Source organism: Microtus oregoni, unplaced genomic scaffold (assembly GCF_018167655.1).
Source record: "Microtus oregoni isolate MIOR12 unplaced genomic scaffold, Mior012 000042F_ref0000377, whole genome shotgun sequence".
In the NCBI taxonomy this organism is placed as follows: domain Eukaryota; kingdom Metazoa; phylum Chordata; class Mammalia; order Rodentia; family Cricetidae; genus Microtus; species Microtus oregoni.
In genome coordinates this window covers 6,951,100-6,970,055 of record NW_024543209.1, presented here as the reverse complement: position 1 = coordinate 6,970,055, position 18,956 = coordinate 6,951,100, and the positions used below count along the sequence as shown (strand labels likewise).

At 43.2% G+C, this 18,956-nt stretch overlaps 1 protein-coding gene across 1 annotated transcript in view; it reads right to left on the bottom strand.

The window, feature by feature from the left end:
• Nucleotides 1–18,956, bottom strand: part of Elovl2 (ELOVL fatty acid elongase 2) — a 39,997-nt gene that overhangs the window by 12,136 nt on the left and 8,905 nt on the right. Inside the window, exons 2-3 of the mRNA XM_041632764.1 lie at nucleotides 2,346–2,409; nucleotides 7–194 (exon numbers count right to left, since the gene is read on the bottom strand). Of these exons, the coding sequence (XP_041488698.1) occupies nucleotides 7–194; nucleotides 2,346–2,409 (252 nt within the window). The remainder of the gene's footprint in view (nucleotides 1–6; nucleotides 195–2,345; nucleotides 2,410–18,956) is intronic.

Here is an 18,956-nt window from a genome sequence, read left to right as displayed (position 1 = left end):
ACTCACCTCCACCAGCATATATGCAGAAAGAAGTGTGATTCCGAGGTTATACAAGGTAAGGATTCCCCTGAGAGAAAGAGCAGGCCTGTTCTTCATGTATTTGTTACCCAGCCATATTGAGAGCAGGTATATAATGGTAAGAATGAAGGTTGGGAGATAAGAGTCCAACAGGAACCACCCTCGAACTCGAGAATCTGGAAAGAAATGCATAAGGTGAGGATCCCGAGGGGCAAGGCTCCCATGTTAGCAACACTGACACATGCTCGTCCATGGCGGCAGGTTCCAGGGTCCCCGGTGGATAGTGGTTTCCTGTCCTCACTCACCATTTGAGATGCATTCACATACCAGCTCAAGCATCTTCTCCCTAAGCAAATCCACAGACACCCTGGTTCTTTCTCTAGACCTCAGCAACCTCAGCATTGGGATTTTTCTGACTAAGTTGGGAACAACCACCTTTTCACTTAAAGGAGGAAGTTTATGGTTTTCTTTTCAGTAACCAAATTGCCAGTACCATTGCTCTTGCATCTAAGTAAAGCTTTGATACAAAGCCCTATGCTACTGCATAGTTTCCATAACCAGAGAGATAGCAAATGACTAACGGTTGGGTAGATACACATGGAAATACTGGACAAAGGGAAAATCCAAGTTCCAGACAGGACAGAGAGTTCATCATTCTACTCAAAACAGTATATAATTTTAAACACACAAATAGTTACTTCTGGAATTTTCCATTTAATTTTTGGGACTTTAGTAGATTGTGGGTATCAGAAACTACAAGAACAAAACCTCAGATATGATGCTGAGTTAAGCACCTATAATCTTTATTGTTTGTCATGCTGCCATCCATACATGATCATAACTGCTGCAACTAAAACATGGGATCAAGTGTTCCTGTATTGTTTCTTTGGTACCTGAATAAATAGTGTTACTCTTCGTCTGTGTCTGGCATATCCCACAGGCTACCGATAGGACGATAATAAGATCAGAAAAGGTTAGGGATGCTGCTGAGATCACTAGTTGTGACAGTCACTGTAAGTGTAGGTGGCCTTTAGGAAGGGACAAGGATCTTGATGGGACTGTAGTAAACCGATTCAGTGGTCAGAGTGTTGGTTTTCTAATCTCGCTGCTACAAAGGGAGGATCCACTAGATGGCTGCACACGGTGAACAACTGCAATCTCCCCGTAACCAATCCCATGTGTCTACATTCATTCCAGCTCCCACTAACCTACTGACAGCAAAGTTTAGTGTGAACTTAGTTCACGGAGATCAAAGTTTAACTCTCTGCTGAGAGAAACAGAAAGCCGTGGTCCCCAAGAATTCACGGCTCCAATGGCATCCCGCCTAAGAAAGAGGCCATGCCCTCTACTCTGGGCCAGTTCTTCCTCACCTCAATAGAGTTGTAAGTAGGGAATGCAGAGATTATGGACAGACACTGCTAGCCCACCACAAAGGTCCTCAAGGGGAAAGAAAGGAGAACTCCACCCAAACTGCAGTTCCTATTAAAATAACAGAAGTCACCATTCACTTAGACTAGGTCTCAGAGTCTCAGTGAAAACTGGGAAGAGATCCAAATAATGTCCAAATTTATGTAAAGGCTGTGAGAAGTGGGAAGATCGCAGTCCCTCCTTCCTGTCTTTAGTTTTGAGAAAACCGCTTGTAGAAACCAAGGATTTCCCACAGGCCTGTCAAACAATCAGGCTCAAGTGAAGTAAAATATTTGTCCTATCTAGTGAGAATATCAGTCCTCTGTCCCCAGAGCTGTTTGTGCCCTGTGACAGTCGGCAAACAGGATCATGGCTCCTGCTTTTAAGAGACAAGCAGCCATAGGAAGCCTGTGCAGGACAGAAATGGGGAGACTAGAGTAACGAGGTGCAATAGAGAGGAAACCACCCAAGAGAGCCCACAGCTGGTGTCTCCAAGCGAAGGAGCTGACCAGAGAAGAAAGAGGAGGACATAGCAGAAAGAAATTCCAGGCATAGGGAAATGGCAAACAAAACAAATTTACATGAGGAGTCAAAAGATGTCTGCAGTGGCTGTGTCCATGTGAGTAAGGAAGACGAGCTTTGGCTAGAGGCTGACAGGTGATGGAGAAAGCAAAGGGACCACTAGGGTTCATAGCTGATACCTTGGAGAAAATTTACATTTCACCTGCCCCTCCAGCCCAGGAGACACAGCGAGGCAGACGAAATGAAGTCTGTTATTCAGGGAAAGGGGCACCTTGTGCAAGGCAGTTTACAGTCCATAAGGACAGATGGCACACACTGTTTCCAGAACCCCAGAGACAGCAATCCTTTCCTACAAGCAAATGGTATTCTTCCTGCATGTTCCCAAGCAGGCCACTTACCTCGTGGTCCAAACATGTTGTCCAAGAAAGCATTAACTTCATTATCAAAGGCCTTCAGATGCTCCTAAAAGAGAGGGGATAGATTAAGCAGGTTTTTCCTTTTTTAAACTCTCAAGCCACCATCACCAACCTGTAGCTGCTAAATGGGTGGGGGCCTCAGCTTGCGGGAATATGACTACAGACTTTAGAGTGGCCAGGGAGCACAGCCTTGTCGTACCCAGCTTGCAAAGACTGTGGAGGAAACAACCCCTCTTGTGTCTCTTCAGATAAGAAGAGTCCCAAAACAGATGGTGGATTCAGACGGGGTCACACGCCTCAATTCCAGTCACCTCTAGAATGCTTACTGGCCAACCTGTTCCCTAAGCAGCTACCGGGGTTGTCATGAAAGCTGCTGCAGGGAATGGGGAGTCTGTGTCTATAGGACATAAACAGTTCTCAGCAGGGACTCAGCAGATCTCTACTTAGCTTTTAAGGAGGCTTGCTTTTCCAGTCTGGACAGAAAGTGAACATTATATGGAGCTGTTTTCTATTCCCTTTATGTTTGCACATCAGCACCAATTAACAGTAAAGAATGTTACCTGGGTGTCCTGGGTTAGTTCTTGTCATACAAACTCAGACTGGGGCAAGCTGTTGCTAGGCATCCTATCGTGAACACATTGGCTACCACCATCCTGCCCTGCCCCTGCCCTTGCCTGTCTGCCCAGAACAGTCTCCTACCCCTACACAAAGTCTGGAACACCTTTTCAAGCAATGGGGGAGGGGTGAAGACTGAGCAGGATCCAGGATTCTGGGCAGGAATTTCAGGTGAAGACTTTGGTGACTGCAAGTGTGATGGCCTCACGACAGCCTCATGTAGAATGAGCTCCAGATGCATAGTGGAGTGTCATGACCCCCATAGCACCTCCTGCTCAGACTCTCTGACAGGCCAGGCTCAGGAGAACTGAGGCTCTGGCATCTGAGGCTTGGGCTGTTGACACCTAGTACTATTCACTCTTTGATCCTAAAATTTCGAGACAAAAGATGGGTCTTTAGTACCTTGAGGAAGCTTGGGAGGGAGGCTGGGGAGTAGATGGCACTCATGAGCAACCCACTCTAGCCAGCCAGTGAGTTAGGGACTTTATCTTTCTGATTTCATAACATCCCTGTAAAAAGTGTTTTGCTAAGTCAAGCCTGACTCTGGAGACCACTGTTTTATCTTTAGCTTCCATGTGGGGCATCTCAGAACTCCAGACTTGAGAAAGGGCAGTGGCGTGACATCTTGGAGGAACAGAATGTCAGCTGTATGGCTGTTGATGCGCAGGTCTGTGCCAGACACCCCATTCTCCAACAGATAAGAATATTAACCTCACTGTCACTAAGACAAAAAGACAACCCACTGACTGGGAGAAGATCTTCACCAACCCTGCAACTGACAAAGGTTTGATCTCCAAAATATATAAAGAACTCAAGAAACTAGACCGTAAAAGGCTAATCAACCCAATTATAAAATGGGGCACTGATCTGAACAGAGAATTCTCAACAGAAGAACTTCAAATGGCCAAAAGACACTTAAGGTCATGCTCAACTTCCTTATCGATCAGGGAAATGCAAATCAAGACAACTTTAAGATACCACCTTACACCTGTCAGAATGGCTAAAATAAAAAACACCAATGATAGCCTTTGCTGGAGAGGTTGTGGAGAAAGGGGTACACTCACCCATTGCTGGTGGGAATGCAAACTTGTGCAACCACTCTGGAAAGCAGTGTTTCGGTTTCTCAGGAAATTCGGGATCAACCTACCCCTGGATCCAGCAATACCACTCTTGGGAATATACCCAAGAGAGGCCCTATCATACAACAAAAGTATATGCTCAACTATGTTCATGGCAGCATTGTTTGTAATAGCCAGAACCTGGAAACAACCTAGATGCCCTTCAACGGAAGAATGGATGAAGAAAGTATGGAATATATACATATTAGAGTATTACTCAGCAGTAAAAAACAAGGACTTCTTGAATTTTGCATACAAATGGATGGAAATAGAAAACACTATCCTGAGTGAGGTAAGCCAGACCCAAAAAGAGGAACATGGGATGTACTCACTCATATTTGGTTTCTAGCCATAAATAAAGGACATTGAGCCTATAATTCATGTTCCTAGAGAAGCTAAATAAGGTGAATCCAAAGACAAACACATAGGCATCCTCAGGAATATTAACCTTCATCAGGCGATGAAAGGAGACAGAGACAGAGACCCACACGGGAGCACCGGACAGAAATCTCAAGGTCCAAATCAGGAGCAGAAGGAGACGGAGCACGAGCAAGGAACTCAGGACCACGAGGGGTGCACCCACACACTAAGACAATGGGGATGTTCTATTGGGATCTCACCAAGGCCAGCTGGCCTAGGTCTGAAAAAGCATGGGATAAATCCGGACTAGCTGAACATAGCGGACAATGAGGAATAGTGAGAATTCAAGAACAATTGCAGTGGGTTTTTGATCCTACTGCACGTACTGGCTTTGTGGGAGCCTAGGCAGTTTGAATGCTCACCTTACGAGACCTGGATAGAGGTGGGCAGTCCTTGGGCTTCCCACAGGTCAGGGAACCCTGATTGCTCTTCGAGCAGATGGGGGGGGGGGACTTGATCGGGGGAGGGGGAGGGAAATGGGAAGTGGTTGTGGGGACGAGACAGAAATCCTTAATAAATAAATAAATTTAAAAAATAAAAATAAAAAAAAATGAAAAAAAATAAAAAAGCGGTCACTTCCCTCTCCTCTCTCTCTTCACTTCCTGCTCCGCCTGCGACTAGACTCCTTTCCTGGTTGCGTAGAGGGCTGTTGCCTGGGACAGTGATCTGTAAGTTTTTTCCCCTTTAAATAAATACCACCCTAATAATCAAAAAAAAAAAAAAAAGAATATTAACCTCACAGACGGACTCAAGGCGGTTGCCACACCATGAACAAATTTGAACTTTTTTGGTTTGTTTGCTCAGGTTCAAAATCCATTAAATCTAGAGAGCTAAGAAAGCTCTGATTGGTAGGCTACAAACTCATTACTGCTGTGAAGTTGCAGAAATGTACTTACAACGTGAAAACAAAACACAGGAAGACAGGAAGAGAGAGTAGAGAAAGAAAAGGAATAAAAGGGAGCCCAGTCTTTCATTCCTTGCCATTCACTGAACACTGACGCCAGTGCTATGTTAGATGCCAAGTTCAAAGTCAGCCGTACACAGTCCTCATCTGCATAGAGTTCTCAGTTGAGAGAGTGCTCAGAATTCCAGGGCTAAAAACATTATGAGGCTCTCAGAGCTGGACTGGAAAATAGCGAAGGTTTGAATTTAGATATCCGTGAGAAACACCAGAAAGAGATGGGCCTCCTGCTGAATTCTGACCCTCAGGAGAGATAGGCATTCAGGAGAGTCACAGATGCAAGCACACCCAGGTATGGCTCATCCAGGAAACAGTGACAGCCAAGGTCTCTAGGGACTCAAATGGTAGAAATGCAGGTCATGCTGGGAAAATAAACTACAGTGGTAGAAAGCAGATCGGGTTTGCTTGAGGATTGCAGGAAAAAGGTACCCTTCAAAAACCAGGGCTAAATGAGGACACTTGCACATTCACATAAAGAAAATCCACAGCCAGCAAGACTGCTTCAGAAGATACTGAAGATGTCTTCAGGCTAAAGGAAAATGATATTATATGGAAAGTAGGGTTGGAGGAAGCCACAGGCACCACAAGTGATTCTAACTAAAGAGCACGCTCAGCAACCTGGGTTGCCCACCCAGTCATGTCTACCATTAACACAGCACCCCCTGTGCCACCTCTACCACCATATTCACCTCCGTGAGCAGCTAGGGGCAGCACTGCCTAACGCCTGCTTCTACTTGGCCAGCAGCTCCACCACACAGGTTACAGAAATTTAGTAACTTTCTTGGGACATGCCCTCAGCCTAGCCCCTGGCTTCTGTCAGCACTTGGGGAACAAGAAAGAGTAAACTTAGTGTTTTGCCACTGTGGTGCCAAATGAATGCCCACCCATCCCTAACTGCGCCAATTAGGGGGTCAAGTCAAACCAGGCTATCTCAAATGGAGGCTCTTTTCTGGTCTGTTCCAGAAAGCTACTGTTTCTGGAAATAGTGCCACATCTCGAGCACCTCACTGGCCTGGGTTTGCCTCCAAAAAGGCTTCATTACATTTGGCTGCTACCATGACAATAAAGAGCCATTCTGTAGAAGCAGAGGCAGAAGGCCAGGAGAGATGAGCCCCATCCTGCCCTGTGAATACAAGACTGGAGATCTTTCCTGCCTCTCCTTCCTCTTCATTCTATTTCCCCTTCGTCTTCCTCTTCCATACTTCTGTCTGTTGTCTTAGGCATTTTACAGGTGTGTACTGTGTATGTGCATGCATGTACACACACACCCATACACACACAGACATGTATGCGGATGACAGAGGGACAGAGGACAACTTGTAGAAATCAGGTGGTTCTCTCTTTCTACCAGACAGGGCCCAGCTATCAAACTCAGGTTGTCAGGCCTGGCAGTAAGCACCTTTGCCTGCTAAGCCATCTCACTGGCTCTATTTTGTAGATTTTAGCTTTTTCTTACGGTAGCATTATATTATATTTTAAAAAGTGACTCAGAATCTTGGTGGGTTTTTTATTAGCAGAATTTTTAAAGATGGTTTAAAGATAAGCATTTTTACCAGAAGTTCACTGCTTTTCAAAACAAGTACATTAAGACACAAAACAGATGGTTACATTTGAGTGTAACACCGTAAAAAATCTTTACTTTTCTTTTTTTTTTCAAATACAGTAATGCCAAAAAATACAGTGACAGCAAACCTGGAAGTGGGATGTGACTCCAGAGCCAGAAAGTTCCCAAGAGCCTCAAGTCAGAGCTAAGCTATAGGTAACTCAGGAGGAAGAGATGTGCCCTCAGGGACAAGGGGCTGTGGAGCATATCTTTACCTAGTATCTAGGGCTCTGGACGACTATCAAGTACAGCCTGTCGGCTAACTCCTAGAGATTATTCTTACCCATCTCCCACTCAGTGGACTAAGCAATGTAAACCAAGGGCTATTGTATGCAAATAACGCCGACCCCTTGACATCCTGCTGGCCATTCCAAGAGGTTTTGGTGGTGCCCTGCCATACAGACCAGGCTGACCTGGAACTTGGAGTTCCCTCACCTCTGTGTCCTGAGAACAGTGACCTGCACTGTCACACTTGGCTCGGGAACTAGCATTCTTACTTGGCATAAAATGTGGAGAATTTTAGAAAGTCAAATAATTACTATTAACTTCTCTGGCTGCCTGGTCCAGATTCAGTGACCTCCAGCATTTCTCAGCCTCCCCGTGACCATGTCCTCATGTGCACTCTGCTCCAGGCGAGCCTCACTAAGGAGTGAGCCTGCTGCACCTCACGCTTCCCGGTGCCATGCCTGGACTCTGCTTGCCTGGATGTCTCTTGAGTGCATCTTGTTTTCTCTGTATCCCTCTCCCAAACTATTCAAAAGCCTCTTTGTCTGGAACACACTAGAGGTTCCATAGTACTTGAGAATTTTTCTCTTAATGAATGAGTTCTCCAGTCACCCTAGGACTGGGGTTAGCAAACGCTATGGCTCCACTTCTGCCCTTTCCCCTTTGACAACACTCTCATCCAGGTTGGACCGCAGAAGGACTGGACTTTAGGAATTTGTCTTTGGCAAGTGAAGAGTGGGTCAGAGAGGAGAGATGCACCGCAGGATCTCCAGCCAAGCATCAGAGCAGCAGGCTGTGTTAAATTAAGGAATGGAAACTGCCAACGAAGCAAGCTCTGAACAAACAAAAATGTATTTCCAGGATCAGGAACTGAACCCAGGGTTTTCTAGATTCGTGGCAAGCTCTCTACTATTCAATAATGTCTACGGCTCCCTGTCTTTTTACTCTAGATGTTATAGCCATCAATGTTCAGCATAATCTCAATAATGGGCTTTAAAGAACAATCTAGAGGCGTGTGACCAGGCATGTATGCATCCCTCCATCTGCTTCTGTCTGCATGTGTTAGAGTGGGAAGACTGGCTCTCTCTTGCTGTCAGCAAGCTCTGTGAACAGGTAGGACAGTGCACTTTACACAAGAACCCAAGCAATGTTCTAAAATGTATTCAGTCCAGAGAGGTTGACTGATGGAGTGGCCAGACACTGCCCTCTGAGTGTAGAACACAGGACGCCAAGTAGTCATGTCAAGGGTAGCAAGGCTCTGTTTCCCAGAATCCCCATACCTGCTCCTCTGGGAGCATGAGCAGAGAGAAAACAGTACTCAAGAAGAGAAGGAGACCTAGAAGAGTGCAGCATGTTCAAAGCCCCAGCACCGGAGCAGCCGAGGAAGGAGGATAGTCAAGTGTAAGGCCAGCCTAAGCTACATAGCAAAACTCTGCCCAAAGGAGGAAAAGAAAATAATGTACTTATATTTACAAAGACACTGAGTTTGCAAGAAAGGAATATTTTACAATCTAAGAACAACAACAACAAAAAAAAGGATGCAGGCTTTTTTCTCAACCTCCATAGAACACTGCAAGCCATTTGTTATCGAGGACTCTAGAACCAGTGCCCAGAAGACTCAGGAGCACTGGGCAGGGTAACAGCTTGTCAACACAGCAGAATGCAGCACCAAACAGCATCCATAGATGGAGGAGACTGTGGACATGGTGCCTGCCCAGCAAAGGGTGTCGGAGCAAGAGAAGATGTCACAAAGCATCAGGCCAAAGTCAGCCAAGCCTAACCTTTGTGGCCTCCTTCAAAGAACTGATCTGGTACATGTGCCTCTGGGCACAGAGTACTGGAGGAAATTTTTGAAAGCTGGGGGTAAGAACAGGTGAAACCTAAATTACACACACCTAGGGTCACAAGTTCACACCAAGAGGCTATCCATGGAGTGCAGGATGGCGCTTGATTATCACAGGCACACTAAGTTGAGCTTACTAATGTACTTAGTGCTACTCGGGGCATCATGTACAGTGGGTGAGCGCTCTTCCACCAAGCAACAGCCCTAGCCAAAAGCAGACTTCAAAATATATTCATAAGGCAGAAATGATTTATGCATTAACTCAGCAGTTAAAGGTATTTTATAAAATATATGTCATAAAAATGAATATACTATATTAGTTTCTTTTTAGTCAATTTAAAAGTCCTGGTCTACAAGAGCTAGTTCCAGGACAGGAACCAAAAGCTACGGAGAAACCCTGTCTCGAAAAATCAAAAAAAAAAAAAAAAAAAAAAAAAAAGTCATGGCTCTTTACCGGCTATCAGAGAAATACGAATTAGAGCTAAGGTGGCGCTCCTCCTCACCCGAGTCAGAATGGTCTTTAAGAAAATCACAGATGCTGGTGAGGCTACACTGTTGACGGGTGTAAACTAGTTCAGCCACTGTGGGAGTCAGTATGGTGATTTCTCCGCAAAACAAAACTAGAGCCACCAAATGACCCAGCTTCAAGACTTCCGGAACTTCCAAGCCAGCATTGTCACAGAGATCCAGGCACACAGTGTTCACTGCAGTACTACTCACACGGCTGAGTTATAGAAGCCATCTTGGTGTCCAACAACAGAAGAGAGAACTTAAAAACACGTAGAATATGTGTAGAATGACCTTTTCTAGCAATAATAAAGAACAAAGTTGTTTGCAAAGAAATGAATGTAACCGGAGATAACAATCATATTAAGTGAACAAACCCAAACTTGGAAAACCAAAAATTAATGTTTTCTTGTTATGGTAGATTTTACATACATATGTAAAACTGTTTATACACACATGATAAAAAAACAGAGGTGAGACTCTAGGAAAAGAAGGCAATTAGAAGAAGGAGGAGGTGAGCTGAGATGGGAGAACAGGGAGGATGAGGGGGACACTCAATGTATGATGTATGCATGTATGAAAATGTCCTTATGTATCACAGTACTATGCTCAGTGAATATAAACAATGAAATCAATTTAAATAATTAGAAAATGCATATAATTGAAAAAAGTTAAGGTCTTCCCTCCAAGAGAATGGGTAAAAAACATTTTTCTTATTAAACAATATTAAATAAATCCCCTTAATGTTAATTGTGTAAAATGAAATCCACTACACATTAAACAAGGAGCCCCAGTTGCACAATCAGCAATTCTATTAGGTCAAAATCTCTGTCACAGCCATCACGACTTCTGCTTCCACAGGAAGTGTAAGCTAATATAAAACTCCTGCAGATCAAGCCAAAGCCAGACTCTGTCCTCAGAACAGTCAGGACAACTGCAGTTCCGTGTCTTAGGGACACGGAAGAATGAGGCTCTTTCACAAGCAGCAGCACGATGAAAGGGAATTGTGTTCGCATGTGCTCTGGTTGTCAAGTGCCGAGCAGAGGGGAAGCAGGTCGGTGCTTCTCATGGACAAGTGCTATCCCTTTGAGTATGAAACAAAGCAAAGCTTCTAATGATTTCATGGGAAAATATGGGCCAGATTTTATTCCTAATTTTCCAAACAAAGGTTTGCATTATTTCCAGATAGAGCTATATATTATAAAGATATCTACAGCATTTCAATATTTTTTAATAAAGTAAGATGTATTTTAACTGCTACTTCCTACAAGAGAATGCAAGAGCCATGTGGTTGATCTAGTTGGTATTTTCCCTTAAGCTGTGAGACCAACTCATAAAGGGCTCTGTTGAGGAATAGGTTCTAGCCGTGCTGAATGAAACCCTTAGACACATTCTTCTGTTGGCAGTGTATCATCACTAGAGTGGCAGCTGACCCCAAGCTGCCGTCTTTGCTAGGAGGTGAAGGAGTGGTACACCTCTCCCTTAGCTTTTCCAGTAGCAGGTGAGAGCCATTAATGGTTATTAAGAGGACTGCAGACCATCAAAAGGCAGAATGAGCTTGGGCTGTGGGTGCAAAGACTGGGAATTTCATTCTCTTTGGCCTCTGTGACAGAGACTGCAAGCTAGCTTCAGGTACTCAGCTCCCACCTATTTAAGCATCATAAGGATGTTAACAGTTCACGTTCATTTGTTCAATCCTAGTAAATCATTAGGCAATGAGGCCAATGGACATGCCCTTTAGGGAAGAGAAGGGAAGGAAGTGGTGTCAAAGTGTCTGTCTATAGATGTTGGGAGCAGAAGACAGAAGTATTATGAGCTGCACACAGTAACAAAGCCAATGCCTTTGCTAACATATAGTCAAAATAATATAAATACAAGACTTTGATCCTTGTTTTCAGAATTCAGCAACATCAGAAATTCTGTTTTGGTTTCCTCTTGGCTCCTATTCCAATGAAACCTTACTACCCCTTTTCTTACTATCAATATTTCTATCATTAGGCAGTAGAAATCACTTTTAGTACAAAATGATCCCAATTAAATGCAATCATTTTATACCTCTTATTCAGTCTCTGGAGGCTACTTTTTAAAATTACTGTTCAAAAGTTATTAAGTGTTATGAGTAAATGCTCTCTGAGGCCCTCTGAGGCTTGAAGTTTTAAAGAGACAATCTAATAAGGGTTTGTTCTCCCATCCTCTTGTTCTTTCTTCTTTTCCAGGCTCAAAATTGGTAGGAAGAGTGCCAGATTCATACAAAAAGAACTCTGAGATACTGCTGACCAAATATTGGCAAGCTGCAAGCATGAAATTATCATGGATTTTGAAACAAAAATACAAAACTCACAAAAGGAACCTTGACCTAATTAATGATTTATGTGGAGAGAGGCTGGTTAACATGAAATGCCTGATAAATTTGTTCCCCAATCCCACAGGCAAATGTTTCAATTTCCCACCTAGATATTCCAGAAGTATCAATACATGGCCTTCCTCTGTACCTGCACCTTAGAAATTCAGAGAAGAGAGGGCCTCCCACCGTGGGAAGAGAGAAGACTTCTGTGGTCAGCAACAACAGATGTTTTTGCAGACTTTCAGTGGCCTGCATAGATCCCATCACACTCCCTCCTTCACCAATCACAAGGGAAAGTCTGTATGTTCTAATTTTCTTCAAAGTGCTAAGTAAAAACAGCTTTATAATAAAAGTCTAGCTGTTCAAAGCCACATGTATGAGAGTACAACCAAACTCCTTTTTTAAAGTGTGTGCCTCAATATGTTCCCTAAAGAAACTACTAAAAACTATCTGATTTCTACAAAATAAATATTATACTAATTGATATATCATGATTTTTTGGTCTTGAAAATATTTTCTAGGCAGAATTCTTTATCTAATTTTTCAACTCTCAAAACTTACTTTTCAAGTATCTATCAGTTACAGCATGAGATTACTGCGGTTAACACAGCTATGAAAGCTTTGTAGTGTTTTTTCTTCACCTTGTAAAAGAGAAAATAGAATAAACCCAGCGATGTCAACAGGTGGTGGTGACAGACCTGGGAGGGAGGAGGGAGAACCTTGCCTGACTCTTCCTTCAGCAGAAATACTTTCAGGACTGGGAGCTTTTTGGTGACAATTTAGTCTGATCAATGTTCTAGTTTTTTCTCCAATAGAGTAAAATTAGTCTCTGGAGAAGCAAGGACTGGAAGTTTCCATCTGACTGGGTAATAAAAATGTGTGTGGGGTTTAGGCATGTTAGAAAAGTCACAGAAAGAGATGTTAGAATGAATGCGTTCTCAAATCACTGCTGGTGTAGAAAGAGAAATCTAACTTACTTATGTAGCTTTAAAGCAGCCTGAGGGGTGGAAATGTAGGTGGCTGTGGCAGCCAGCATCAAGCCTGGCAGAGACGTCGGGGTGAAGCTTGGTTGGAGTTGCAATGGTCCACCGTGGGTATCTGGAATCTGATTTTAAGTAGGGAGCCTCCTTTGCTGTACTGACAAACAGGCACTGTGAGAAGATGCAGCTGTCTACTGCACTGTTGACATGCCCACAGTGTCTCTAGTACTTGGGTCCTCTGTCTACTAAAAGACTTAGGAAGAAAGCCCTGGCAACAGCCACAGAAGACAGCCATGCAGTGCTTACTTAGAGTCGCTCTTCACCAAATTGTTCATCTTATTCTGCTGTTCTCTAGGTCATAGACTCCTCTAATGGAGGAACCACTCAACTTCAAAGAAAGTCACCTGACCATGCCAACCATGGTTACTTCTCCCCAGGTAACATCATTCAGAGTAAAGCCTATCTATATTAAACCCAGAAGACTCTCAGCTCACACACACTTAATGGAAAGTCAGGATGCAAAAGGCTGCAATGTCTCATATATTAAATAAAATCATACTTAGTCACATAGCCTTTCCCAATTCCGCAGAAACCTTACAGACGGATGCTTCACTATGACACTGATGATCACTGCAACAAGGCAGGGAGCACCAGCGCAGGACCCAGGAGACCCAGGCTCTTCTCTGGATGCTCACGAATGAAAGTTGTGTGGCCTTGGGCTTCAGTTATCTATGCCACCTTCCTGTGGCAGTGGAAGTAGCTGCTGCTAAAATATTTCTCACCAGAACAGGATTTTTTATTAAGAGTTCATGAACACTAATGTACATCACAACACCCACCTCCACCTTACAGTCACTAAGGGAAGGACACGTGTGTGCTGTCATTCACACCAACTTCTAACATTGCTGGTGGACCCATCACACCTGTCCAGAAATGAAAACTCAAATGACAGGATTATCACCAGTCTGCAGACATCGGGGCATTCCAAGTGAACTTTACATGTAGTATTACCACTAGAGCTAAAATTTACATCCCTACATTCAGTTTTGTACTTTGAATTAATTTATAATCAATAAATAAAAATTGTATGTTAAGAGTGTGTGACATGCTTTGAAATATACATACACTTTTTAAGAGGCCAAGTCAAATCAACTTATACATTCTCTTACCACTTTTTTGTGGTGCAAACACCTAAAATCTCTATTTTAGGAATTCCCAAGTACATAATTATTAACTACCATGAATGCGTCATTCGGCAATCTCTTAAGTCCTACACTTTACATTGCTCACCTTATAACAACAAAGACATTTGTCGGTAACAAGCCAAAACTGAGAAATTTTTGGTATGAATGCTTAAGCATTTCTTAAACTTTCCTTTCAAAAATATATTTTTGAAATGTAACTTTAAAAATATGAAAATGTCAATTTTATTATACTTTCTCTTTTCATACAAATCCATAATTTGGGCCTACGAATTAGCTGTGAAACATATAGTTTTGTTATGAATAGAACGAGCTCACAAAGGAGGGATTTATGAATAACGTTGTCACTGACTTATGTTGTATATGCACAGGCCAGAGGATGGCTTACTGGGGTCAGTTCTCTCCTTCCTCGTGGGCTCCAGGGATCCTGCTCATGTTGTCAAGGTTGACAGCAAGTGTCATAACTTGCTGAGCTATCTCACTGGCCCTGGGATGATGTTTTTAAATGCCAGACGGAAATGGAAACTGCTTATAGACAGTTACAATTCACAGACATCTAATTCAGCTTCCCACCCGAAGCTGGAAATGACTGCGTTTCCACCAAAGCTGACGGTAATCTCCCTAACTCAGGAAAACTCCAGGAGCACATTCCCTTTCCAGGGTTTCTTAGCCACCAAGAGCTGCAGCGCTCCTCTCTCCTCTTCTGTCATGACTTGTACATCCCATTCTTCTTGCTGGAGTCACACAAACAGCACTTTTCTTCCACATGGGGGCCACTGGGCTGTTTGGAGAGGAGGCGGTTCAGCTTAGTTCCTGCCTTTGCAGCTAATCAGCTCCAAAAGTTCTGCCTCCCTCCCTCCGGCCCCTCCCCTCTCGACTTCTCAGTGATCCATCCAGCTTTCCTTCCTTCCAACTTCCACAGATGTGGAGATCACTGAGTGTGAGATTTCAGACACATGCCTGCCGTTGCAGTAGTCTCAAGACCACCTCACCTTCTGCAGACCTGTGGGTCTCAACCCCCTTGGGGTCGCATATCAGACATTTACATCATGATTCACAACAGTAGCAAGATTACAGTTAGGAAGTGGCAGCAAAACAATTTTATGGTTGGGTGTCACCCCAACATGAGGAACTGTATTAAAGGGTCTCAGCGTTAGGAAGGCTGAGAACCGCTGCTCTAGAACATTCTCTTCAGTTTTTTTTTTTTTTTTAGACAAGATCCACGGCACTCCTCTGTGGTGCTAGAACAAAAACAGCTTGCCTGGGGATCAGAGTGTGGAGCAAGCCACTAGTTAGCCTTAGAGGCCAGACAGTGGTGGCACACACCTTTAATCCCAGCACTCAGGAGGCAGAGGCAGGATCTCTGAGTTAAAGGCCACACTAGGCTACACTAGATTGATCCAGTCTCAAAGAGAAACAGAGTCAGGCTGTGGTAGCTTACACTTTTAATATCAGTATTTAGGAGTCACACGCCTTTAATCCAGCACTAGGGAGGTGGAGACAGGAAAGGGTGTGGCTGGGAGGAGAGAATGTAAGGCTGGAAGGAGACAGGAGGAGCTCACATTCAGTCTGAGGACTTTGTAGGGACAGGATACCCCATTCAGTCTGAGAATTTCGTAGAGGTAAGAACTTGTGGCTGGCTTCTCTGCTTCTCTGATCTTTCAGTTTTCACCCACTAATAGTTGACTCTGGGTTTTTATTATTAAGACCAATTAGAATTCATGCTACACTCCTCTCTACAGCTTACCTCAGTTTCCCTATTACTAACCAACTCCCAGCGTGCTGTGGAAGTGAGTGCTGGCAAGGATGGCTCTTATTGCTGAGAAGATGAGGCTAGCTGCTCGTGTACCTGGTCACTCTCTTTCCATACAGGGACCACCAGCTTATTCTTTTCCTCACTGTTGGTAATGCCCTTCAGTTTCTAAAGTGTGCCTTCAGATGTTGATTCAACTAAGAGACCAGATTGGGGTCCAAGGAAACAAAAGGCAGCCTCCTGGTTCTGACTCATCCTTCTCAGATATGCTCATGCAGGGCAAACCTTGGACCTTAGACACTAATACAGATCCTAAATTTAAACTTGGCAGGGTCTAAATTTAAATTTTAACTTGGCAGAAATATATAAATGTATTAAAATGTAGAGAATAAAATATATCAAGGCTGGGGCAATAGTTCAGTCAGTAAAGTGACCAGGTGTGGTAGGGCCCACTTGTAATCCCAGCACTAGGGAAGTGAGGCAGGCAGATCTCTGAACTTGCTGGTCAGTCAGACTGGCCTGCTTGGTATATTCCAGGCCATAGAGGGACCATATCTCAAAAACAAAAGTAAACAGCTCCCGAGGAACCACACTTGAAGTTGATCTCTGATCTCCACACATGCATGCACACACATGGACATGCATGCATACGTACACAGAACATATCCACAAAATATATCTCAAGCATGTGATTAAATTCTGTCATATTTGCTTCAAATCTCTTAACATTAATTCAGCAACTGTTTGAGTCTCTCTGATAGGCTAAGCATAAAGATAGGAACACAAGTAATTCCTTCTCCTCAACTCCCCAACCTGGATCCCTGTGACAGACCTGATGTGACAGTCACACCCTGTAATAGGTCATCATACCTTTTTCTGCAGCTTGTTCTATCATTCAGTATTTCGTGGGGTCTGTTCATGGGGAAACCTAGTTAATTCATCCACAGGCTGGATTTTACCATAGGAATCTAATACATTACATATTTCCTGATGGATATATTAGGTTTTTCCCAATTTTTGGTTACTATAAAAAATGCTGCTTTATGTACAATCTCTAATGCCTATAAATAAAAGCTTATCTGGGGAAAGCCTAGTAGAGAAATTGCTATGTTGTTTAGGAAATGCATTTTAAAACCTTTTCTGTGAAAACTACCACATTGCTCTAAAATATTTATGAAACTTGCTACTGTCTGTTTTTAATCTTTGTTAAATTCATGGGTGTGACATGGTCTCAGTTTGCATTTCCACATTACCATGGGAGCTATGCATGTCTTTAACATGTTTATCAGCATACTATGAAAGCCTCCTCTTCGGAGCAGTTGTTCCCATGCTTCTCATGGGCTGCCTGTCCTCTTGCTTTAATGTCCTCATGCATCCTTCATGCTGCCTTTTTGTTATATTCACTGCAATTCTTTCTAGTTATCCTCATTTTTTTTAAAGTGTGGCCTCTGGCATCTTCTCACCCATGCCAAGCACACTCTACCGTCAAGCTACAGCCCCAGTCTACACACCATATATTATGGCTTGTGCCAATAAATGACCCAAGCTTGCTACTCTATTTTTCAGTAGTTTTAAATTTTCACTTTCCTTTAGCCTTTTTAAATGATCTAGAATTCACAGAGTGTCAGGAGGAGATTTAATTGTCTTGGCTCAATTCCGTGCTCCCTGTGACACCACCCTTATCAAGATCAACACCTGCACCATCTTTCCCCTTCTTCTTGCCTCATCTGGTGGTCCACTTAAAATTTTCCATGCTGCTAAAACAAAATCAAGGATACTCTTCCCTGTGATACTGATGACCTATCAGGTCTGTTTGTCAGTGTGCTAGAGATGTCCCCATCCCTGTGCTCTGGCTTGGCCATGGCAGTGGGTGTATGCACTTGTCCACCTGCTCCTTACAGGAGGTCTGAGCCGTGAAGGCATGTGAAGGTCCTAAGAAAAGTTTCTCACTAATCCATTAAAGCCACAGAACTTTGCCTCCCATAACTAATTTTCACATCTCTACACAGTGCTTCCCAAGTATTGAAAAGTGGGTTTGCACAGTACACAAAAATCTAGTGTTAAACTATTTTCTATGGTGTACATCAAGGCTCAGGAATTTCAAGTTTATATAATATAAAACATCCCACAAATGATTGCAAAGTGTACAGTTTTAAGATACCCCTCCTGCTAGTGAGCTGGCCTACTTTAGCACTTTGTTTAGGAAAGGACTTTGCTAACATGCAGGTAAAATACTCAGATTAACTTCTGGAAGAAAGAATATGTGCCTACAAAATTTCTCCATGAAATTTTTTTCATTTTATTTCTGTAAGTCCATTAAAATATTGGACATCTATGATAGATATACACATAATTCAAATTTAAAAACCTAAAAAGGGGCTGAAGAGATGGCTCAATAGTTAAAAAGAATGCGTATTACTCTTGCAAAGACTCAGGTTCAGGACCTAGCATCCACATCAGGTGGCACACATCACCTGCAACTCCAGCTCTAGAGGATCCAACACCCTCTTCTGGGCTCCTTGAGTGCCTGCACGTACATGAATACACTCCTTCCTATCTCCATACACACATATGTAATTTTAAAAATTTTTAAATGAGCCGGGCGATGGTGGCGCACGCCTTTAATCCCAGCACTCGGGAGGCAGAGGCAGGTGGATCTCTGTGAGTTCGAGGCCAGCCTGGTCTACAAGAGCTAGTTCCAGGACAGGAACCAAAAGGCTACAGAGAAACCCTGTCTCAAAAATCAAAAAAAAAATTTTTTTAAATGAATAAAATCAAATATCGAATGTTCCAAAATGCTAAAATGAAAGCTAAGTTTTAGCGCAGTGAATTTTGCTTTTTGTTACACTTTTCTGAAGTTACTATATTCTTTTGAAGTGATTTAAACTAAGGAATCACTATTGCAGGATGTAGGAAATCTAGAACCATGTTGCATGTCCCAAATAAATGCATTATAATGTGTGTATATGCATGTGCAACACTTGGTTCTATGTTCCTCAAGGTGGTGTGTATAGTATTTTCA